Source organism: Sciurus vulgaris (assembly GCF_902686455.1).
Source record: "Sciurus vulgaris genome assembly, chromosome: 11".
In the NCBI taxonomy this organism is placed as follows: Eukaryota; Metazoa; Chordata; class Mammalia; order Rodentia; family Sciuridae; genus Sciurus; species Sciurus vulgaris.
The window spans coordinates 45,747,242-45,774,106 of NC_136472.1; the positions used below are offsets into that span (position 1 = coordinate 45,747,242).

At 35.0% G+C, this 26,865-nt stretch overlaps 1 protein-coding gene across 2 annotated transcripts in view; it reads right to left on the reverse strand.

The window, feature by feature from the left end:
- The window catches only part of ANO3 (anoctamin 3), a 465,390-nt gene that overhangs the window by 128,760 nt on the left and 309,765 nt on the right, over positions 1–26,865 (reverse strand). For both annotated transcript variants that reach the window (XM_079101829.1, XM_079101830.1), the window contains exon 5: positions 933–1,091. In XM_079101829.1, the coding sequence (XP_078957955.1) occupies positions 933–1,091 (159 nt within the window). The remainder of the gene's footprint in view (positions 1–932; positions 1,092–26,865) is intronic.

Here is a 26,865-nt window from a genome sequence, read left to right on the forward strand (position 1 = left end):
TTTTAATTTCGATTTTTTTCTCTCAGTAGGAGAATAGCTAAATAAGTCCTCAAGTTATAATTCTATGCACCAAGTAAAATAGTTCTGAAGGTAATGAGAATTAATATATTCATAATATACTGCTCAACAACAGAATTGAGTAGAATAACGTGTCATAAATATGACTAATTTTGTGTAAAATGTTTATATATCGAAAATATATTAAAAGGCAAATATCAGTAAAAAAAAAATCAAGCCATTGAAACCTCCAAAGTAGAGAATGATATGATTTAGGAGGTGGTGGATGTGAACTTTGGCTTTATACTGTGCATTTCTATGCTTTTAACTTTTTAAATTAAGATTTTTTTCTTTAATATAAATAAATATGTGATTTAAAAAACATAATATTTAATTTAAATAGTAAGAATGGTAATATTTAGATTATAGGACATTGAGGATGATAAGGTAATTTTTGGATTTCAGGATTATCAACTTTTTTCTTCTATTTTGTTTTCCTAGTGGCCTTGGTACTGTTAATGTTCTATTAGAAATAAAATAAGCGATTTAAAAAAATTAAGAACCCAACAAACAAAGGAGGATTGGTAAGAACAGTACTTATAGTTCCAGCAACAAAAACAGATATTAACAGTTTGGCAAACAGTTTTCTTTCAACATTTCAATTTTTTTCCATAGAATTTTTTATTTCACTTGGACACAGTCATTACTTATTCCGTTTTTAATTGCAAAAAAAAAAGTCATGTCCTTTGAAAAATAAATTGTACAGAAACATAGAGGAAAAAGTGAGTATGTGTATGTGTACATATATTTCCATTAGGAGAAAATGGGTGTATATTTTATGAAGCCATACAATATATTTCTCCATACTTAAGCACAAGTGATCATATCTGTTCCAGAAAATTATACCACAAAACTAATAATGGTAAAGCACTTACCTCCTTTTCCAACATTAAGCCTTCTGCTCTGAGGTTCTTTTCAAATGTATTTCTTTTGCCATATTGTATATTTGTCTTTCTATAAACCAGGATGTAGTCAATTCGCTTTTTGCCATCTTTGAATAGAAGTCCACTAGAGGCTACGTAATTCATGTCATTCTGTGAATAAAGCAACGATTGTTAACTGTAAGTTACATAAGTGTATATTTTCATTAAAGGCATTAGTGATCTGAATAAAAAATGCATTTTTAATATTCTAGACTCTTATCGTGAGATATAGAGAAATAATTAAGAACACATGCAATTTTCTTTAAGAGTCTGACCAGCAAGTGATATTCCAGAATCTGAATTAGGTGATTTGATTCCTGAACTGGGGTTCACTGTGCTGGTATTAGTAAGTATCTATTTTATTCAATAAAGTTCCATAAAAATAATATCAGCTAACATATGCTGATTTTACTAATATTTGTCCAGACTTAAACACTTTTATACTTTTATCTCATTTAACCACCTTAAACTTGCATTTCAAAGTTAGACACTAATGCAAAAGAATAAATCTTACTTAACTTTCATATATATATATACAATATACTACAGTGCATTTCCTAATTAGGATAAGATGTACTCCATGTTTGTATAAATATGTCAAATATATTCTACTGTCATGTATAACTAAAAAGAACAAATAAAAAAAAACATTGAAGTAGTAAGAAATAAGATCAACATGTGTTAGCACTCACATCAAGCATAAAAGTATACTTTGGTAAAAGTATAATGAACCAATACCAAAACCAGATAATAATTCCTGAGTTTCTTGCTTCAGAAAATATTTACTTCCAGGATATAGGATTCTAAAACAATTATAATAGATTATTTATCAAAACCCATCACTGAACCATCAAGACTGCTCAAAGGCCCTCTTTTTGCTATATCCAAAAATGCAAGCTGTTTTTCATAGACTCTGCCCAATTTTCTACCACAATTCCTTCCTTACAAGACTGATCTCAAATGACTCAGTTCAGGCCCTACAGATTTTGAGAACTCTTCCCTAACTTCACTCTTCTAAAACACTACTCAGACTACAGACATGATATTCTTACTCACTATACAGAACTTAAATAAAACCAGTTTTACTGGCCAACACTTGTCCCAGTGGATTCCTTTGGAAGGTGTACGTTGCTCGAGATCACAGAAGTCAGGACTTGAATCCAGTTTCACCTGCCTCCAGGTTCATGTTCTTAGCTAACATTTATCCATCCTAACTTCTCTACTTTTCCTCCAGCTATTTGGATATCTGTGCCAACTCTCTATTTCATGTCTCCCATAAAAGCATTCTTGAGATAGAAACACTAGCTATCATCTGGAGACCTATCAGATGATTTCAGACAAAGGCATCTCAGACAGCTTTGACAAAGCCTGACAGCAATCCATATATAGCTCTTTTTAAAATAAGTGACAAAATGGCATGGTATTGGCACAAAAATAGAAATGAAGACCAATGGAACAGAAGAGAAGACACAGAAACTTACCCATATAAATAGAGTTATCTCATACTAGACAAAGAAAATATAGACTCTTCAACAAATGGTGCTGGGAAAACTGGAAATCAATATGTAATAGAATGAAATTGAAACCCTGCACAAAATTCAACTCAAAGTGAATCCAGGACCTAAGCATTAGACCAGGGACCTTGCATCTACTAGAAGAAAAAGTAGGCTCAACTCTCCACCATCTCAGCTGAGAAACACACTTCCTCAATAAGTCCTAAAGCACAAAAAGTAAAATCGAGAATCATTAAATGGAGGTATCAAACTAAAAAACTTCTTCACAACAAAGGAAACAATCAAAAATGTGAGCAGAGAGCCTTCTGAATGGGAGAAAAATCTTTCCCACTAGCACCTCAGAGCATTAATCGCCAGGATATACAAAACAAAACAAAAACAAATAACCCAATCAGTAAGTGGGCTAAGAAACTGAATAAGCACTTCACAGAAGAAGAAAGTTGAATGGTTAAAAAAGTATGAAAAAAATGTTAACATCTCTAGCAATTTGAGAAATGCAAATCAAAACTACACCGAGATTCCATCTCACTCTAGTCAGAATGACAATTATCAAGAATACAAGTAATAATAAATGCTGGCAAGGATATGGGTATGAAGGTACACTCATACATTGCAACCACTTTGGAAAGCACCATGGAGAGTCTTAGAAAACTTTGGAATCTCCATTTGACCCAGTTATACCCCTCTTAGGTTTATACCCAAAGGACTTAAAAGTAGCATACTACAGTGATACAGCCACATCAATGTTTATAGCAACTCAATTCACAATAGCTAAGCTACAGAACAAACTAAGCGCCCTTCAACAGATGAATGGATAAAGAAAATGTGACATGTATACACAATGGAATATTACTCAGTTATAAAGAATGGAATTATGGCATTTGCTGGTAAATGGATGAAACTGGAGAATATCATGCTAAGCAAAATAAGCCAGTCCCAGAAAAACAAAGGTTGAATGTTCTCTCTGATACACAGATGCTAACCCACAGGGAGGAAACAATAGAAGTTCATTGGATTAGATGAGAGGAAACAAAGGGAAGTGGGGATGGCAACAGGAAAGACAGTAGAATGAATTGGATATAACTTTCCTGTCCTTATATATGAATACATGATCAGTGTAACTCCACATCAGGTACAATCATAGTAATGAGATCCTATTTAGAACAGCTTATACTTATTCTATGTATGTATAATATATCAAAATACACTCTACTCTCATGTATATCCAGAAAAAAACAAAAAGTAAATAAAATAAGTGAATGATTTTTAGGGACTAGGAGAGGGAGGGATGAAGGAAGGAGGAACTGAGACTAGAAGCAGGGTGGTTGTTCTCAATTCATAATAATGCATGCATGTATGGAAACATAGTAAATACCATCTCTTTGTACAATTAATATGTATTAATACTAAGAAAAGAAGTAAGGATCAGAGTAAGCTGGTCTCCCAGGAGGGAAAAACCAAAAAGTGATTCAGATTAAACAAAGAAAGTATGTTGCAAGATTGTCATCTACAGCCACAGGTTAGGGAGTTTCAGTAGTGTTTGATGGTTGTGCTATTCAGAAAATAGTTTCAAGTGTGTGAATTCACAGAACTAGAGACACCAAGGCTCAAGAACAAGAAGTGGTATACAGTTTGTTCTTCAGTGAATGCAATGTTATGAGATTTCCAGGAACATTTTATTAAGTACCACAATAAGTCTAAGCAAGCAACACCATGAACACACTAGAGTCCTGTAGTTTCTACATCCATTATCATCATCACCATCACCATAATCATCATTATCATAAATAGTGATAACAGCTATCACTTGTTGAACTCTAACTATGGGCCACACATTTTTACATTTGTTTCCTATGCAATCCTCATAATCCTTTAAAGTATATGTTGACAGGAATACATGGTAGCCAAGAGTGATATCAAATTTCATAGAAAAGTAAACAGTGAAACAACAAATTTCACCTATTTAATAACTTATATGGATGAGTTCACTACTATGTTAAAAAAAGACAAAAGAGGCACAAAAAAGCAGATATTCCTACTATGACTGAGGCTTATGTAGTTTCAAAGGCTAATGATAGCAAGACATTATATGATAGGGATATTGAGGGTTTTTCACCTGGGCATCAGAGATAAGGTCAAATTCTAGAAAGTTTCTGCTTTTACCACTTCAGAGATTTCCCTCCTCAAAGTCACCAATGACAAATTTGTTCATATAGTAGTTATCAATTTTATGTTCTCCTTTTACATTACCTATAAGTGGTTGAATCACTTTCTTCTATTTTGTATATCCTTTTCCTTTGATTACCAGTATACTTCATGTATTTGAATTTCTTTTACATAAGATGGTTTCTATCTTCCACTGGTTTGCTAATGGACCAATCACTGGTTCTCTTGCTCTTTGTCTATACTCCTTTCCGAGATATTTCATTCCATCTCATGACCATTTATATGCTGACAACACAAAATAATACTCACAGGCTTATAGACCCAACTACATTCTTGATTTCTTCACTTGGCAGCCTTTGGATATATCAGAGTTAACTGTCCAAATGGAATTCCATATCTTCTAAAAGCAGGTGCTCCCATAACCTTCTTTATTATAATTGCAACATTACCCCTTTAACTGCTGAGACCGAAAACCTAAGTCTTCTCTGTTTCCTTTTTCTCACCCATCAAAGAAAAGCCTGCAAAATATGTTTAGAATTTTACCATTTCTAGAACTTTCAAAACTACCAGTATAGTAATTGCCTCTTGATTGGATTATTACAGTAGCCTGACACATCTCTTTGGCGTCTCTAGTTCTGTGAATTCACACATCTAGTCTGTTTCCAAGCTGCAATACCCAAGTGAACCTCAACCTTATAGATGGCCTCACAGAACTCCTTCCCACCAGGCCCTCCAAATGCTCTCTGTACTACTCCTCATTCTTGATCCCACTTTCTCTAATCCAGTTTTTCTTACCACCTGCTAATGTCTAACATGTTATCTAGCAGTAAATAATCTGTTTATTAATTATCTTTTATTTATTTACTAACTTACCCTGCTAGAATATATATTTTGTGAAGGTAATTTCTGAATGATTTTTCACTGAGTAGTACAGACATCTAACCCCCACAAATACATACTAAGCATCAATAAATATTTCTAAGAAGGAACGAAAGAAAGTAGGGAGCAGGGAGGAAAGAAGGAAAGGAGGAAGAGAAGAAAGGAGAAGATCCATAGTTGTTCATAACCAGGTAGGGCTAACTAAAGGAACATAAGACAGAAAAATTTTAACAGATCAATTTCAAGCAATTTCAATTTTATTGAAGACTCCATAAAAAGGCTGCCAACAAAGAAAAGCCCAGGACTAGATGGAATCTTGGCTGGCTTCTACCCAGACCTTCCAAGAAGAATTTACCCCAATATTACTCAAACCATTCCATGAAATAAAACAGGAGGGAACCCTTCCAAACTCATTCTATGAAGCTAGTATTACCTTGATATCCAAACCAGACAAAGACACATCAAGGAAAAAAAAACTTTAAGCCAATATCCCTGATGAACATAGATGCAAAAATTCTCAATAAAACCCTGGAAAATTGCATACAAAAACATATTAAAATGATAGTGCACCATGATCAAGTGGGGTTCATTACAGGGATGAAAGTTTGGTTCAACAATCAGAAATCAATAAATGTAATTCATCACATCAACAGACTTACTGACCAGAACCACATGATTATCTTAAAATATGCAGAAGAAGCATTTGATGAAATTCAGCATCTATTCATGCTGAAAACACTAGAAAAACTAGGGATAGTATCAACATACTTCCACATTGTAAAAGCTATATATGCTAAACCCAGGGCCAAAATCTTTCTAAATGGAGAAACATTGGAAGCATTTCCTTTAAAAACTGGAACAAGACAAGCATGTCCTCATTTGCCACTTCTATTCAATGTAGTCATTGAAATCCTAGTCAGAGCTATTAGACAAAAGAAAGAGATTAAAGGAATACAAATACTATTTGTTGATGACATGATTCTATATTTAGGAGATGCAAAAAACTTCACCAAAAAATTCATAAACAAATTCAGCAAAGTAGCAGGATATAAAATTAACACCTATAAGTCGATTGTATTCCTATACATGAATGACATATCAGCTGAAAGAGAAATCAGGAAAACTATTCCAATCACAATAGCTTCAAAAAAATAAAATAATTGAGAATCAATCTAACAAAAGAGGTAAAAGGCCTCTACAATGAAAACTACAGAACACTAAAGACAGAAATTGAAGAGCACCACAGAAGATGGAAAAATTCCCCATGTTCAAGGCCAGGCAGAATTAATATTATCAAAATGTCCATACTACCAAAAGCATTATATAAATTTAATGCAATTTCCATTAAAATTAAAATGACATTGTTTATAGAAATAGAAAAAACAGACATGATATTTGTTTGGAAAAATAAAAGGCCCAGAATAGCCAAAGCAATCCTCAGCAAGAAAAATGAAATAGGAGACATCACAATACCAGACTTAAATTATACTACAGAGCTATAGTAACAAAAGTAGTGTGGTACTGGCCCCAAAAATAGAATTGAAGACCAATGGTACAGAATAGAAGACATGGAGACAAACCCACACTAGTAGTTTAACTCATACTAGACAAAGGCACCATAAACGTACAGTAGAGAAAAGATAGCCTATTCAACAAATGGTGCTGGGAAAACTGGAAATCCAATGTAGTAGATTAAAGTTGAACCCCTGTATCTCAACCTCCACAAAACTCAACTCAAAGTGAATCAAGGACCTTGGCATTATATCAGAGACTCTAGGCATATTGAAGGAAAAGCAGGCCCAACTCTCCATCATATTGGCTCAGGAAGGCCCTTCCTCAATTAGACTCCAAAAGTACAATAAATAAAATCAAGAATCAATATACTGGATGTCATCAAACTAAAAAACTTCTTCACAGTAAAGGAGATAATCAAGAACATGAAAAGAGCCTACGGAGTGGGAGAAAATGTTTGCAACCTATACCTCAGATAAAGCATTAATCTCCAGGATATACAAAGAACTTAAAAACTTCACACCAAAAACAAAAACAAAAACAAAAAAAAAAACCCAAACAACCCAATCAATAAATGGGCAAAGAAACTGAACAAGCACTTCAGAGAAGAAGAAATTCAAGTGGTCAAAAAATAAATGAAGAAATGTTCAACATCTCTAGCAACTAGAGAAACGCAAATTAAAACCATTGAGATTCCATTTCACTCCTGACAGAATGGCAAATATAAAGAATACAAATAACAATAAATATTGGTGAGGATGTAGGGAAAAAGGTTCAATCATACATTGCTGGTGGGACTGCAAACTGGTACAACCACTCTGGAAAGCACTATGGAGATTCCTCAGAAAGCTTGGAATGGAACCATCATTTGACCAAGTTATCCCACTCCTCAGCATATATCCAAAGGACTTAAAATCAGCAAACTACAGTGACACAGCTACAGCAATGTTTATAGCAGCACAATTCACAATAACCAAGCTTTGGAACCAACCTAGGTGCCTTCAACAGATGAATGGATAAAGAAAATGTGATATCATGCTAAGTGAAATAAGCCAGTCCCAAAATACCAAAGGTTAATGTTCTCTCTGATATATGGATGCTAACACATAACAAGGGAGGGTAGAGAGGGAAAGTATAGAAGTTCATTGGATTAGACAAAGGGGAATGAAGGAAAGGGAGGGGATGGGAATAGGAAAGACTGTAGAATGAATTAGACATAACTTTCCTTTGCTCACATATGAGTACATGACCAGTGTAACTCCACATCAAGTTTAACCACAAGAATGGGATCAAAATTGTAATGGGTTCCACCCCATCTACATATGGTATGTTACACTCTGCTGTTTTGTATATCTAAAAATGATTTAAAAAATTAAAAAGAAGGTAGGGAGGGAGGAATGATAAAGGGAGGAAAGGAGGAAGGCAAGAAGGGAAAAGAAGATCCATAGTTGTATGTAACCAGGTAGGGCTACCTTAAAGAATATAAGACCAAGAAGAAATTGTGAGGTCATACATCATCATCTTGCCTGCAATATTAATAACAGATCAAATCATAAGCAGCTGGGATGAACATCCACATATAGCAGCACATTGCAATAGTAATGGCTTGGGCTTTTGTTTATAACAGTGACTACCTCCAGGAATCTCCATGCTGATCTAAGCAAGACTGCATGAAAAATAAAATAGTATACACCTCTTCATTTTCTTTTCCCTAAAGTATACCAACCATCTCATGTTCAAGAAAAAGTTATTGATTGAACCTTATAGTAAATTTAAAAAATGTTTGGGCTGGGGAGATAGCTCAGTTGGTAAAGTGCTTGCCTTGCAAGCACAGGGCCCTGGGTTCGATCCCCAGCACCGCAAAAAAAAAAAAAAAAAGTTTAATCAGGTAGAAGAAAAAGTCCTTCAACAAGAAGGTCTAGAAATGAAGTGATTGGTTGGTTAAAAAAAGAAAATAACAGAAAATGGAAATTTTTCTAAAAGCTTGCATTTTGCTTTTCATATTTTAAAAACAGCATAGACTGAAAGTGGACTCCTGGTTATTATTACCTATTACTATGTTTTTAAGCAAACTAAATGCTAAACTCTTCCAGAGGAACAACTAAAACTTTCCAGTTAAAAATATCTACAGTTTTAACAATAAGCAGACTGAGGTATTATACCCATTTTTTTTTTGTCTCATTGTGAGAAAACATGTTCACAAGTGCCATTAATTAGCATTCTGCTCTATTTTCTAAATATTCTATCAATTCTAAATTATTAATGGTGGGTTTTGTCAGCTTTACCAGGTGTGTTAAAATACACATATGAATATGGCAAAACAGAAGCATGCAAAATCTCTTTCAAATCATACATAAATAAGTCAATATAGGTTCATACTGTTTTAAGGTTAGAAGCATTATTTGAAATTTATGACAACCATTAACTAGAATGTACATTACTGAACTATAGAAATAATGTCTGAGAGTATAGTTTACCAGGATGTAAATTAAGCCATTTTCAAACCTGTTGCTTAAAAGCAGAACAGACAGAAAATTTACTACATATACCTTTATATCCAACTTCAATTGTTTGATAAAGTAACAGCTGATGGATTGTGAAATCAAAACTCATCTCTTGACTTATCTGGTATGTGAAATGCTTTCCAATTACTATGGGGAATGTGTTCCCTTTAGAACCAGGTCTTCACATTTATTGTTCACAAAAGACAGAATAAAATTAGCTTTTCACAGGAAAGCTGAGATGCAGATCATTCATCAGGTACGTGCCCGAATTTACAAAATTTTTTGGAAACAATTCAATCATTAATGTATTGGCAAACCATGAAGCTCAGATACTTTTGGAAAAGGGGATCTTCTTAAAGAATTCTTCAAGAATATATGATAGTTCATGTTGAGAAGGGATGTTTTACAAAGATTTTAGCCTACTGTCAAAATAGCAGTGAAGATTTGCCATCTCATTAGAACACTCTTTAGGTTATTCTTCAAAAAAAAAAAAATCACATCAGTAACCATATATATAGTTTTGTCTTAATCTAACACCTACTGTGTGCTGGATGCCATGCTAAACCCTAGAGATATAAAATAAGAAGGCAGTGAATACTTTCAGGGATTTAAACATTTACTTGGGGTCAATGACATTAAAAAGTATAGTTACAATGCTATGGCTATTATATATTAGTTATAGAGGTATGACTTATGGGCGTATCCAAAAGAGGGGGCCCATAGTCACCTGATTCACACTATCTTGCTGAATTTATCAGTCTATGTTAGACACATATAAAATTACATCACGTTACTAATCTGTAAGTCACTAATTTAACTGTTAAACACACTTTTGAGATAGTAAAATGCAGTATGACATACTGGCTAAGGTACTGAGATCTGGATTCAAATAGGTATATGTTCTAAATAACTGAGATCTTTAGACATTCAATTTAATCTCACTGTTCCATTTTAATTTCTATAGCTTTGAAATGAAGAAAATATTACAACCAACACTGTAGAACTATTACTATCACCAAATGAAATAATGCCTGAAGAACTCTTTCAAATTAGCTCACTTCAAGAAATTAGAAAAATGAAAATACAGTTAAAATTCATGTAATTTATTAATTCACAATTGTATTTTTTGTGTTCTCCACTTATCCAAATAACCCCTTTTAACTTTTCTTCTTGGAATTCATCCTTCTAATTTTTTTCTTTTGGTGTGTGTGTGTGGTGTGGGGGTTTAAACCCAGGACCTTGCAAAGGCCAGGCAAACACTATATCAAATGGAGCTATATCAACGAACCCCCCTCTTTAACTTTTTGGAAAATTATCTTCTCAGGGCAAAGACAGCACTGAAGTTGAATGAGTTCTCTGCAAATCAGCAGTTTTAAACCTATGTACTCATTCAACTTCAGTAGATAATGCTAAATAATATCGTAAATCATTTTATATCCCTACCAATTGTATTTCAGTTCCTCATGTTCCATAACTTCTTTTTCAGTCTATGAAAAATTACATTTTATCTACTTGGGCGGAGAGGTACTTAACAACAATTTACTGAGATTTCAATTTGTATCGGGTGAGTAGAGTACTGATGCTGTTTCTAATGATTCGTTGTTCTACAAGTAATCTAGATGACAAGCCCTTTGACATCTCTGTGCACACAAATCTTTAAATGCTGTCTATAACTGTATTTTTCACTATTTTAAAATGAAACATCTGTGTAACTCTGAATTACAGAGATATTCTTAATTTTGATGTGGCTGAATTTATTCATCTTTTTAGTAATATTTTCCCCTGTTTAACAAATTATTTCCTGTTCCAAGTTTATGAAAACTTTCTCCCCATAGTTTGTTGAAGTTTTGCTTGTCTTTTCAGTCTGAGACCCAAAGTCTTCGGGAACTGATTTTGTTGCATAAAATGTGTCGATAGGGGTCACATTTCATATATTATTTCTATACAATTATGCAATTTTGCCAACATCTTGTTGTAAACTGTTTTATTCCTCACTCTTCTGTCATCTTGACTTTGCCCTAAATCTAGTCTCAACACATGGGAATACTGAATATAAAGATGTTTCCCATTCAACTAACATTTGTGGAATGGTCACTATGGAATGATTCATTTGCTAACTCTTTGATTGTTGACAAATTGTACCTCATCTCGCTGATCTTGACCTGGAGTGGAGTTTATTGTATAGGAGTTCTAGTTCAATTTTTCAAGTCTTGCAGAAATTTATGTAATATGCATAGCTCTGAACAGATGGAATCTTCTTGAGTCCTGATTCCTGCTCTATGCTTAAATTTTCTTTTGTCATAATCTATAAAAATGAAAGACTGCACTCCTTCCATTATGCATGGCTCTCAGCTGCTGCCAGTATGTCTTCTCACCCACAATACTTTTTAACCTCTAAATTTTGGTGCTCAGAATTCAATTAATTATTGCCAAGCCCATTTAATAGGTGTCTACTTTTTATTAGGTTTAGAGAGGGACCATAAAGCAGGGCATGACTCAGGGCTGTTCAGAAGACTTTTCCTGTTAGGAAAGGCAGCAGATTCTTCCTTAGTTTCCTTGGCTATGTGGCCCCTATAGATCAATGAATTATTCTCTTCTCCATAATTTGAGTGTCTGTCAGAAGGTTTCAATTCATAAGGTATGTCAGTGTCCTAGGCATGTGTTTCTTAATCCTATCTCACTGACTCCCCAAGTAATGAAAAATATTTTTTGTTTTGTTTTGTTTTTGTTTCCTGTAGTGGTTTTCCACAAGCTTTATGGTAGTCTCCAATGTTGAATAAGGAGACAGCAGTGTAGACATTGCTAGCCTGGTGCCATGCTTTACTCAGAAGTTCCAGCTGTACATACCTTAATTAGAAAAAAATTCCAAAAGCCTGGGCAAGTAATTAAAATCTGTTTCAGAGTTATAACTATCACCTATTAATAGCTCTTGTCACAAACCTTACTTATCAGGAAGAAAAAAATATTTTTGATCTTTTTTTTTCATTTCAAATAAATAAGAAATTATTTTCTCAAAATCACACATTTACAACAAAACAATCCCTAATAAAAATAAACCGAAAACATGATATATTGCAGTTCAGAAGAAATTCCACATACAGTAGAAATGTACTAAGTGCTGCTAAAAAAATAAAAATTTTCGTTTCTCTGTCAGGTTTTGCATTTTAAAATACTACTTATTTGGAAAAGAATGTTTTCATTTTCTAAGTGTCATATATATTCATGTATATAGCTTAACTTAAAATATGTATGAAATATAATTATTCATGTGAGTTTTCATAGGCAAATCATCTTTAATCATGAATTTTCAGAATGCCAAAAATCTCACCTCAATGCTGTAAAGATGCTGGCTTCATTGCTGATGTGAACCTGGATATACCTATTACACATTCTCTTTTAAACAATGACACCGCTACCTCTTTTCTACAAGGTCTTCAGTAATACAAATCCTCTGCAAATCAGTAGCTCTGAAGTACTGACATCAGACAGTAGGATTGTTTAGAAGTTCTGCTCAGACCCTGTTACAACCTGGCAGAAAAGTGCACCATTTAGGAAGATAATAAGTAATAAAGTTGTGTGTAAAGAAATAACGAAGATAACATAAGCTAAACAGAAACTAAGCACTATTCTAAGAACTTCATATATGCTAAATAATTTCTTGCTTGCAAAAACTCAAAAATTTGTACTATTTTTCTTATTTCACAAATGCTGAAACTAAGGGTTAGTCAGCTTTTCATTACTGTTACTAAAAAACTCAAATACGAACATTTCAAATGTGAAAAGATTTATTTTGACTGACAGATGGGAGGGGCAGGTGCCAGGGAAAAGATATAATCCCCAAAGGCATGCCCCCAGTGACTTATCTCCTCCTGCCATGGCCAACTTGCCTACTGTTTCCATAACCTCCCAGTATTCCATGATATAAGTGGACTAATTCACTGATTAAGTTGTAGTTCTTAGGATTCAGTGACTTCCCAAAAACCACACTTATGGACATTGCTGCACTGGGGTCCAAGTTTTCAACATATATGCTTTTTGGGGGGCATGCCAAATCCAAACCATAACAGATACAGATGTTAAGATCGATATATTATTGCAAGAAATTCTGTGTACATTAGTGAGATGAACCCTTGCTCATTTAAACATCACATCATTCAACTCAAATGTAGGATATTTAATAAACGTACATTAAATGAAAGTATATAAAAATGTCAGGAGTAAAAAAATCATACAATATGCTTCCTATTAGAAATGACTCTTCTTATTATGGAGGTGATTATTAAATGAAATTACATAATTTTTTAAGTAGGAATATATAGGAAAGGAAAAATATCCTAAAGAAGGAATTCAACAAAAAAGTTCCTTCTAAAAGTACAGAAACTCCTGAGATTAGGCCATTTCACTTTTCATTATGCTGAATACATGGAACCATGCTGAGAGAGCATTTTAGTTTCTGTTGAGCTAATTTAATAAGTAGTTATGAATTACACAAAATAGGGTATACTCAAATCCTCAAATATGTCAAGGCTCCTCAGTGTGTATCATCAATTATATTTGCCTGGCATGTTGATGAGCACTGACTGCTATAGCTTAGTGGTCCATTAATGGTATACCAAAAATTCAATAGTGAGGTTGCATTTCAAGGTATCAGAATACCATGTTCTATAATAAGTGTATCAGTTATCTATTACTGTGTAAAAATTACCAAAAACTTAGCTGCTTAAAGCAGTGCATATATATCCTCATGCAAAGCTGCCATCTAGGAGTCAGCCATGCTGTTCCCTTAAGTGAAGTCTTGGCTAGGGAGAAGCCCCTTTCAAGCTAATTCCCATGCTCCAGAGAATTCATTTCCTTGTGGTTAAGAGTGTCTAGCTTAGTGCTAGCTGTTTTCTGCAGGTCAAGCTCTGCTCCTAGAAGCCATCTACTATTCTCTTTGACATGTAAATTTTCCCAGTATGGCTGCTTTCTTCTCCAAATCAACAAGGAGAGTGTCCAAAGTGAATCTGTAGCAAGACAGACTATTGTAGAAGGGAACATTATCAGGCAGTGATATTGGATCATTTTTGCCTCACTCTGATGTTTAGAAGCAAGTCTCAGGGGAAAGGGTTATGCAGTGAATGCAAGAAGGCAGGTACTGTGTGTGTGCATTCTACAGTCTGTCTGTCAGTGAGGTTGGTAACTCAGATGAAAATTTAAGAGATTAAAAGGCTGATTTAAAAATTTATATTATGAAATAATGCATGAGGGAAGAATGACCTAAGGTCACATTCACCACATTGCTCAAAAAGAAAACAACACAGGGAAACCAGTTTGGAAATTTTCATAAGACAGGAGATTTTTAAAAGGAACAAAAAGGAAAAAATGAGTGGCTCTGGTTCTTATGCATGGATCTCTTACTGCCCATGTGTCTTTAGGCCTTCTCCTCTCTGTGGCTCAATTCTACCATGAATCAAGGAGACAGTGCACCATCTATGGGGGTCTGCAGCTCTAGCATCACACAATGCTCTTCTTCACCCTGAACATTTCTCTGACAGGCTGTTCTCTACTACATGTAGATTGTTCAACTAACATTGGTAGGATCTTTGCTTCTGTACATAAAATGCTCACATAAGTATTTGACAGCTAAATTTAGTACCTAATGTGCTCCTGAAGTTGTTTTAAAGAAAAATGTAAAAGACAACTGAGATCTGTGTAATTCCTTCCTTCATGCTAGAGAAATTAGGAGACAAGGCCTTTACTTTTTCCACAGTGAAGAGCAGTCTCTGGTCTAAGTTCGTATTACCAAATGTCACAAACCAATTGGAATACAAAGCACAAGGGGAATTTTTTCTGTCCGTTTTTGAACACTAAAATAAAGTAGAGAAGCAAAATCCTTGCAGCAAAATCAAGTATCAATTCTAGGAAGCAGTACATGCAAATAGAAAGTCATTGTTTTTATTCTGGTAATATGGCAAATAAAATAATTGCAAACTCTTATGTAATAAAATATCTAGATATGACAAAGTATAACAATATCTTTTGAAATCAGAGGGAGAATATGATTTTCAATATACCTCAAATATTCCTAATAATCATAATTAAAAAGACAAGCATGGCCCATCACCTTGTAAATAAATTTCTTGGACTGTATGACTGTTTAGTAGTTTAAAATATTACTTATAAGAGGTTGGGATGCAGTTTAATGGTAGAGCACCCCCCTAGCATGTAAGAGGCCCTGGTTTCAATTCCAAGCACTGAAAATAAACAAACAACCTCTTAAACCTTAAACCTGAGTTTTCTTACCTGTCTTACCTGTATAGTCTAACCAGGTTATTACTATTTTAGGAATTAGTAAAATTGAATACTCTGTGAAATATAAAGTGGTACACACACGTTAGATATGGGTACAACTATAGACCTTCAAATAATAAACTCCCATTTTAATCATGGTCCCTAAATAGTACATACCTTCAGACAACTAGACTTATACTTATGTCTCATTAAAATGATAAAATATACTTATAAGAGATATTAAACTGGACATCTTGATCTCTAGCAATCAAAAGGAATTCCATGAAGCCTATGGGACATCCTTAAGGAATTGATAAACCTCTCAGAGGAAGTGTTTTGGATATGAAAATACTGTAAGCTCCATAATGTCAGTTAGCTGAGACAACTATCCACACTAACGCTATTTAACCTACCCTGACGTATTCTCACTTTTGCCAGAGATCAGACAGAAATACAAACAAAACAGAATCATGAATTTTCTGATAGTTCGAGAATGAAGCTTTTTCTGCTAAAAGACTAAATTTTAAATGCAAAACAAAATCAAATGTCATTTTGTTAAAAAAGTGTTTGTGGACTTAACTTAAAGTTTGAAAAACCCAGGAAACTGATTTCAATGTGGTGCTTGCTATCATAAATGTCACACTGTCCCTTGAGGAGCTCCCCAAGAAAAACACCAAAAGTTTTCAGTGAAAAAAGAGACATTGCAATTTTCAACATGTATTTAGGAAACTTTTTTAAAAGAAGCATCAATTCATAGGTCCAACAAAACTGTTCATAAGAAACTAATATATTTTTAGTTCTGGTTATTTAGATTAATCTTTCCAATTAAAACAAATAAAAATGATGCATAGTATAACATTTTAAAATAATGAATTGTTCACAAGGTATTGAGGAATCACTGGGTTCAAGTTCAATACAGAGAATGATTTAGAAATCAAGAGATAAACTGTACACCTGGACACTGGAGTCACACATGCAGATTCTGCAAATGTGGCCTTTTGTATTTCTAATTTTCTAGGTGCCAGGGATACAATGGTGAGTGAATCAGATGACCCAGTCTACATGAGATATTTTTAGGACATCTCAGTAGTAAGTGTACTTGAAATATTAGGATGCTCCCTTTTTTTGGCTCTCGATTTGTGACAGATGAAAGGCAAGCAGGTGCCTGAAAACAAGGGAAAGCTCAACACAGAGAGGTCAAATTATACAAGGACAGGTTGAATTTATTTGTAGTTTTGTAATTGCAAAATAAAAATGTCAAGTCAGAATATGGAACAGTGGAATAAGGTATCTTTGAAACATGGAAACTGTCCCAGAACATTATCTAGGTCAAAGGCTACTGTTTCACTTGAATATTTAACTTGAAAAGGCAGACCTCCAGATCAGGGTATCAAAACATTGGCACTGAATTAGCATAAGCATTGGTGTCCTTGACAAAAACACATGGGAATTAGGAAAACTCACGTATGTTCCAAAGCAAACTATTCTAAATTTTTGTATTTTCATTATTGGTCATATACCCTGAGTTGGCAAAAAATAAAATCTCCTATAAGCTTCACAGTAATATGGATTTGATCTTTTGAGAAATGTATTGGTTTCTGCAGAATAGATGGGTCTTGCAAAAGATAAGTTCCTGGCATTTGCAGAAAATTACTTTCCATGACCCAGCAGTTCTGTGTTTTCCTTTCCTTCCTCCTAAAATCCCTATCCGTAAGACAAGACTCTCTTGAGACCGAGGAAAAGAAAGAAGGGTTCATAAACAACTCTATTTTGCTAATGTATAAAGCAGATGGTCTTATTGTGTTGGTTATGAATGAGAGTAAAAATGAATCTCATTATATTAAAAACTTTGAAAAGTTTACATTAAAAATATATCATAGAACATTAATGCCTATTTTTTTATAAGCTTAGTTCTTTCCAGTACCAAATCTCCTCCTGCTGTTAAAAAGTTAAATATTGGGGCTGGGGTTATGGCTCAGTAGTAGAGCACTTGCCTACCATGTGTGAGGTACTTGGTTTGATTCTCAGCACCACATATAAATAAGTTAATAAAAATAAAGGTCTAGGCCTGACCCCCAAGCTGAGGTCAGACACCATCGCTGAGCCTGCCTGCCTGCCTGCCTGCCCCCCTACTCCTGAGAGACACTGCACTTGCCTCTATGCTGACTCAGTGCATCCTCACTGGGGCTCCTCAGCTTCTTTGGAGGCTGGTGCAGGTATTTTGAATTATTCCTGAGGGCATGGCCATCATCATCGGAAGGGCGGCTCCCTTCTGGAGACACCTACAGGAGACTGGAGGCCCTTTGACAGAACTCAGGATTCAAGAAGAGGAGGTATTGAGAGACTCAGGACCAACTCAGCAGCTGGGTGAGTCTCTCCCACTGGGCGAGGCTCCCTGGACAGGTCAGTAGTCCTGGAATGCAGGGAACTTTGTGGAGTAGAGATGAACAGTGAGACACCCCCACTGGAGCCGTGAACTAGACAACCAAGAGCATTATAGAGGAGGACTGCTCAGCAAGAGGCTTTGGTGCAGAGCGAGGGCCCCAGGCCTGGGCAGTAGGTCCAGTGCCCAGGGAATGTTATAGAGGAGGGCCACTCAGAGAAAGTGGCCCTCTAAGGGCCAGGGCCACCAGAACAGATGGTAGTTCCGGGCCCCAGGGAACATTGCAGAGGAGGGCTGCCCAGCCCAGGTGGTAGTTCTGGACCGAAAGGAACTTCTCGGAGGAGAGCTGCCCAGCAATACGTACCCACTGGGGAAGTCTTCCCCGCCGGGCAAGGCTTTCCCACCAGGGTGGTAGAACCAGAGACACAGGCCCACACCAGCCATGCCCCAGTCCCCAGTCAAGTCCCATTTTAAATGACCATCGGTCAACAAGTGGAGGCGCCTCTTCCCACCAGTAGGAAATATAACCCACCTGAAGGCCACCACCTCTAGAGGGGCAGCTTCCTTGTGTATCACTGCATTATCAAGTTGGAGCCTCCAAGACTTCAGGCTACTGAAGGTTAGGAGGCAAGTAATTGGGAATCTACAGGGACACTATAAGTCAATAGAGTTTCACTACTAGAGGAGTAGAGACCTGACCAATATGAGAAAACAAGGTAAGAAAATGTCCCAAACAAACCTAGAGCTACATCAATAAAATCCAATGACAGCATGGCATAAGAACTGTAGAAAGGAGTTCAGAATGTATATAATTAAATGATCAGAGAAGCAAATGATGAGAAGAAAGAGCAAATGCAGGCTTTGAATGATCACAGCACTCAACAGTTAAAAGAACAAATGCAGGAAGCAAAAATAATTTCAATGAAGAGTCAGAGATACTGAAAAAAAAAAAAAAACAGAAATCCTTGAAATGAAGGAAACAATAAACCAAATTAAAAACTCCATAGAAAGCATAACCAATAGGATAGAACACCTGGAAGACAGAACCTCAGACACTGAAGAAATAATATTTAATCTTGAAAACAAAGTTGACAAAACAGAGAACATGGTAAGAAATCATGAACAGAATCTACAAGAACTATGGGATATCATGAAAAGGCCAAATTTAAGAATTACTGGGATTGAGGAAGGCACAGAGAAACAAACCAAAGGAATGAACAATCTATTCAATGAAATAATATCAGAAAATTTTCCAAATCTGAAAAAAAAAATGGAAAATCAAGTTCAAGAGGCTCATAGGACTCTAAATACACAAAATTACAACAGACCAACACACCAAGGCACATTATAATGAAAATACCTAACAACAAAATAAAGACACAATTTTAAAGGCTGCGAGAGAAAAGAATCAAATTATATTCAGGGAGAAACCAATACGGATATCAGCAGATTTTTTAACCCAGACCCTAAAAGCTAGAAGGACCTGGAACAACATTTTTCAAGCTCTGAAAGAAAATGGATGCCAACCAAGAATCTTATACCCAGCAAAACGTACCTTCAGATTTGACGACGAAATAAAATCCTTCCATGATAAACAAAAGCTAAAAGAATTTACAAAAAGAAAGCCATCACTGAAAAACATTCTCAGCACAATATTCCATGAGGAAGAGATGAAATACAACAACGTAAATTAGCAAAGGGAGGAACTAACCTAAAAGAATAGTCAAATAAAGGAGAAACCAAGTCATGTCAAAAAACAAAAATCAGTTACATGACCGGGAACACACAAATCATATCTCAATAATAACCCTGAATGCTAATGGCCTGAACTCATCAATCAAAAGATATACACTGACAGATTGGATTAAAAAGAAAGATCCAACAATTTGCTGCCTGCAGGAGATTCATCTTATAGAAAGAGATACCCACAGACTAAAGGTGAAAGGATGGGAAAAAAATATACTATGCACATGGACTCAACAAAAAAGCCGAGTATCCATCCTCATATCAGATAATGTGGACTTCAAGCCAAAGTTAGTCAGAAGGGATAAAGAAGGACATTTCATACTGCTTAGGGGAAGCATAAATCAGCAAGATATAACAATCATAAATATTAATGCCCCAAACATGGCTCATCCATGTACATGAAACAAATCTTTCTCAATTCCAGGAATCAAGTAGACCACAACACAATAATACTAGGTGACTTTAACACACCTCTCTCACCACTGGACAGATCTTCCAAACAAAAATTGAACAAAGAAACCATAGATCTCAATAACACAATCAAAAATTTAGACATAATGGACATATATAGAACATACCATCCAACAAAAAGTGAATACACTTTCTTCTCAGCAGCACATAGATCCCTCTCTAAAATAGACCATATTCTATACCACAAAGCTAATGTTAGTAAATACAAGAAGACAGAGATACTACCTTGTATTCTATCAGATCATAATGGATTGAAATTAGAAATAAATGATAGAATAAAAACGGAATCTACTCCAACACCTGGAGATTAAATAATTTGCTATTATATGATGAATGGATAACAGAAGACATCAGTAGGGAAATAAAAAAAATTCTTAGAGGTAAACGAGAACAAAGAGACATCATATCAAAATCTCTGGGACACTATGAAAGCAATACTTAGAGGAAAATTTATTTCATGGAGTGTATTCAATAAAAGAAGAAAAAAACAACAAATAAACGACCTAACAGTACAGCTCAAAGCTGTAGAAAAAGAACAGAGCAACACCAAAAGTAGAAGACAGGAAATAGTTAAAATCAGAACTGAAATCAATGAAATTGAAACAAAAGAAACCATCGAAAAAAATTAACAAAATAAATAGTTGGTTCTTTGAAAAAATAAACAAAATTGATATACCCTTAGTTAGCCACACTAACAAAGAGAAGGAGAGAGAAAACTCAAATTACTAATATTCGGAATGAACAAGGAAATATCACTACAGACACGAGTGAAATACAAAACATAATTAGAAACTATTTGGAAATCTATACTCCAACAAAACAGAAAATATTGAACATCAACAGGTTTCTAGAGACATAGGAATTACCTAAAACCAGGAGGACATACACAATTTAAATAGATCAATTTCAAGTAATGAAATAGAAGAAGTCATCAAAAACCTACCAACAAAGAAAAGTCTGGGACCAGATGGGTTCTCAGCCGAGTTCTACAAAACCTTTAAAGAAGAGCTCATTCCAATACTTCCCAAAGTATTCCATGAAATAGAAGAGAAGGGAACCCTCCCAAACTCATTCTTTGAAGCCAATATCACCCTGATACCTAAACCAGACAGAGACATATAGAGGAAAGAAAATTTCAGACCAATATCCTTAATGAACATTGACACAAAAATTATCAACAAAATTTTAGCAAATAGCATACAAAAATATATTAAAAAGTTAGTGTACCACGATCAAGTGGGTTTTATCCCAGGGATGCAAGGTTGGTTCAACATTCGGAAATCAATAAATGTAATTCACCATATCAACAGACTTAAAGTCAAGAATGCATGATTATTTTGATAGATGCAGAAAAAGCATTTGATAAAATAGAGCATCCATTCATGCTCAAAACACTAGAAAAAATAGGGATAGTGAGAACATTCCTTAACATTGTAAAGACTATCTACGCTAAGCCCATGGCCAATATCATTCTAAATGATGAAAAACTGAAAGCATTCCCCCTAAAACTGGAACAAGGCAGGGATGCCCTCTTTTACTACGTCTATTCAATATTGTCCTTGAAACTCTAGCCAGAGCAATTAGACAGACCAAAGAAATTAAAGGGATACGAATAAGAAAAGAAGAACTCGAATTATCCCTATTTGCTGATGACATGATTATACATTTAGAGGAACCAGGAAATTCCACCAGAAAACTTTTAGAATTCATAAGTGAATTCAGTAAAGTGGCAGGATATAAGATCAATGCTCATAAATCCAATGCATTTTTATACATAAGTGATGAATCTTCAGAAAGGGAAGTTAGGAAAACTACCCATTCAAAATAGCCTCGAAAAAAATAAAATACTTGGGAATCAATCTCACAAAAGAGGTGAAAGACCTCTACAATGAGAACTACAATACACTAAAGAAAGAAATTAAAGAAAATCTTTGAGGATGGAAAGCTCTTCCATGTTCTTGGATAGGCAGAATTAATATTGTCAAAATGACCATACTACCAAAAGTGCTATACTGATTCAATGCAATTCCAAATAAAATCCCAATGTCGTACCTTACAGAAATAGCAGAAGCAATCATGAAATTCATCAGGAAGAATAAGAAACCCAGAATAGCTAAAGAAATTCTTAGCAGGAAGAGTGAAACAGGGGTATCACAATACCAGAACTTCAACTATACTACAAAGCAATAATAACAAAAACGGCATGGTATTGGTACCAAAATAGACAGGTAGATCAATGGTACAGAATAGAGGACATGGACATAAACCCAAATAAATACAATTTTCTCATACTAGACAAAGGTGCCAAAAATATGCAATGGAGAAAAGATAGTCTCTTCAAACAAATGGTGCTGGGAGAATTGGAAATCCATATGCAAGAGAATGAAACTAAACCCATATCTCTCACCATGCACGAAACTAAACTTAAAATGGATTAAGGACCTCGGAATCAGACCAGAGACCCTGCAGATTATAGAAGAAAAAGTAGGTCCAGATCTTCAACATGTCGGCTTAGGACCAGACTTCCTTAACAGGACTCCCATAGCACAAGAAATAAAAGCAAGAATCAATAACTGAGATAGATTCAAACCAAAAACTTTCTCTCAGCAAAGGAAATCATCAGCGATGTGAAGAGAGAACCTACAGAGTGGGAGAAAATCTTTGCCACTCATACTTCAGATAGAGCACTAATTTCCGGAATATATAAAGAACTCAAAAAACTCTACACCAAGAATACACATAACCCAATCAACAAATGAGCTAAGGAAATGAACAGACACTTCACAGAAGATCTACAAGCAATCAACATATATATGAAAAAAGGTTCAACATCTCTAGTAATAAGAGAGATGCAAATCAAAACTACACTAAGATTTCATCTCACCCCAATTAGAATGGTGATTAGCAAGAATACAAGCAACAATAGGTGTTGGAGAGGATGTGGGCAAAAAGGGACACTGTTGGTGGGGCTGCAAATTAGTGCAGCCACTCTGGAAAGCAGTGTGGAGATTCCTTAGAAAACTTGGAATGGAACCACCAGTTGACCCAGCTATCCCACTCCTTGGCCTATACCCAAAGGATTTAAAATCAGCATAGTGCAGAGATACAGCCACAACAATGTTCATAGCTGCTCAATTCACAATAGCCAGATTGTGGAACCAACCTAGATGCCCTTCAATTGATGAATGGATAAAGAAACTGTGATATATATATATATATATATATATATATATATATATATATATATATATATACACACACACACAATGGAATATTACTCAGCCATAAAACGTAAAGAATAATAAAATGAGGACATTTGCAGGCAATGGATGAAATTGGAGAATATCATGCTAAGTGAGATAAGCCAATCTCAAAATCCAAAGGATGAATGATCTCACTAATAAGTGGAGGATGACAAATAAGGGGAGGTGGGAGTGGGCAAGAATGGAGGTAGGAGGGACTGTATAGAGGGAAAAGAGGGGTGGGAGGGGTGGGGGGAAGGAAAAAATAACAGAATGAATCAAAAACGATTACCCTATGTAAATGTATGATTACATAAATGGTATGCCTCTACTTCATGTACAGAGAAACAAGATGTATCCCATTTGTTTACAATAAAAATAAATTTAAAAAAATAAAGGTATAGCAACATCTAAAAAAGTGTTTAAAAATCTTAGATATTTACAAAAAGAGAGAGAATCTTAAAATGTTGATATGTTTATGTATGTTATAAGAGTACAGAGCAGAAAAGCAGCTACCAGAGGCTTAGGAAGTTAGAGGAAAGGGAAGTGAGGATATGTTAGTCAAAAGAATTATGTGTGTGGGTTGGGGATATGGCTCAGTTGGTAGAGTGCCTGCCTCACAAGCACAAGGCCCTGGGTTTGATCCCCAGCACAGCAAAAAAAAAAAAAAAAAGAAAAAGAAAGAAAGAAGTGTGTGTGTGTGTGTGTGTGTGTTTATAGGGTAAATTTTAAAATAGAGCATACAAGAGAAATTATTTTGAACCTAGAGGTACCATTTAAGATCATTGTGGGGCTGGGGAGATAGCTCAGTCGGTAGCGTGCTTGCCTTTTAAGCACAAGGCCCTGGGTTCGATCCCCAGCACCCCCCCCCAAAAAAAAAAAAAAAGATCATTGGGGCTGGGGTTATAGCTCGGTGGTAGAGCATTGCCTTGCACCTCTATGAGGCACTGGGTTCAACATTCAGCACCACATGAAACTAAAACAAATAAAATAAAAATATTGTGTCCATCTACAACTAAAAATATTTTTAAAAAATTATTAAAGAAAGAAAAACAAAAAGATTATTGCCCTGGCTATTTCTACATGGGGAGGCTCCTTTGATTTTGATAGTTTCATTTTTTTAAGTTGTGAAAGAATAACTCAAGATTAAGTCACTGGTTCTTAATGCTTCTTTAGTAATAGGAAATATTTCTAGAGAAATACTCAAACTTACATATTCAAATAATTACGCATACAACCTCAGGGGGTCCATAGATCCCCTGGAGCTTCTGCTTGAGCTCCTGAAGAGGTTCACTAGGGAAACTCTGGGTTAACAAGTCTGTTAGATTCCCTTTATTTCTCAGAGTACCTGCCTCTGTAAACTAAGTTCCCTTTGGTAAGTTGTGGCAGAATAAGCTGAATATCTGAGGGGAAATCCTCCAAGTATTTTGAAATTCCTCTGGATGAAGTAAAAGTTTAGTCATCCAAATTTCTAAGAAAAGTAGACATCAGTGATGGTACCCAGTATGTCCTCTGAGGTAAGTGATGCCATTCATATTTCTTTAATATTATGAGAGCAATATGCATTGTATTTAGAGTGCGCGAGAATGAACATCCACTTCTTCCTGTTTCACATTACTGAACACAAATATTTAATGTTTAAGAATCTTTTTATGAATAGTATATTGATATAAAATTCAATGTATTATATAATTCAGCCATTTAAAATGTAAAATAGAAGAGTTCTTAGTATGTTCACAGAGTTATATAAGGAGCACCCCAATACATTTCAGAATATTTTTATCACACAGAATAAACTCCATAGACATTAGAAATCCTTCTTTATTCTCCTGTCTTACCTATTTTCTCTTATCCATCCTGGCTTCAGTAAATCATTTGCTGAATTTTAGTCTATGTATATATAGGACTATTCTGGAAACACTTCTAAAATTTATCACATGTAACTATAATTCTACATCTTCTGACCAAATCTCCCCATTCCTGTCACTTCTACATGCCTAAGGCTCTGGTAATGACCATTCATTCTGCTACTTTTATAAGATCAACTTCCTTAGCTTACATAAGTGAGTGAAGATCATGTATTTGTCTTTTGGTGCCTGGATTATTTCACTGAATACAATGTTTCTCAGGTTCATCCATACTATTGCAAATGTCATAATTTCATTCTTTTTATGACTAATATTTGATTGTGTATATGTACACATTTTTCTTTGTCTATTCTTCAGTTGATAGTCTGCTTCCATATCTTAGCTATTGTGAATAATGGTGCAATAAACATGGAAGTACGGGTATCTCTTCAACATACTGATTTCATTTCCTTTGGATATATACACAGTCGGGGGAATGATGAATTATATGGCAATCTATTTTTAATTTGTGGAGAAACCTACACAGTTTTTCATAATGAATGCTGATTTACATTCTCACAGTGTGTAGTTTTCCCTTTTCTCTACATCCTCACCAGGAGTTATTACATTTAGTCTTTTTGAAAGTTGTGTGTGTGTGTGTGTGTGTGTGTGTGTTATTGGAACATCTAAATTATACTAAATGGTGGGTTTCATTGTGACATTCACACTTACATAAAAACACCATTTGATAAATTTCATTCCCAATACTGCCTCTCCTCTCACCTCTGCCCTTACCCCAAGCCCTCCCTTTACCCTACTGGCTGCTGTTCTACCTTCAAGCCATTCCTTTCATTCCCTCTAGCTTCCACATAAGAGGGAATAACATGATACTTTTGAGTCTGTCTTATTTCATTCAAAATTATGATTAATTGTTCCATCCATTTTCCTGCAAATGATATAATTTCATTCTTCTTTATGGCTCAGTAACTCTGTATTGTATATACATACCACAATTTCATTTTCCATTCATCTATTGATGGATACCTGGGCTCAATACATAACTTGGCTTCTGTGAAGAGTGCTGTGATAAACATGTGTATGCATTTTTCTCTCTAAAGTATGCTGATAATTCTCTAAAGTATGCTGGAAGAGATGTATAATATGGTGGCTCTATTATAAATTTTTGAGGAACTTCCATAATGATTTCCAGATTGGTTGTATTACTTTACTTTCCCACCAACAGTGTAAGAGACTTCCTTTTCCCCTGCATCTCAGCCAGCATTTATTATTATTTTTGTTCTTGATGGCTGCTGTGCTAAATGTAGTGAAATGGAATTTCAGTGTAGTTTTA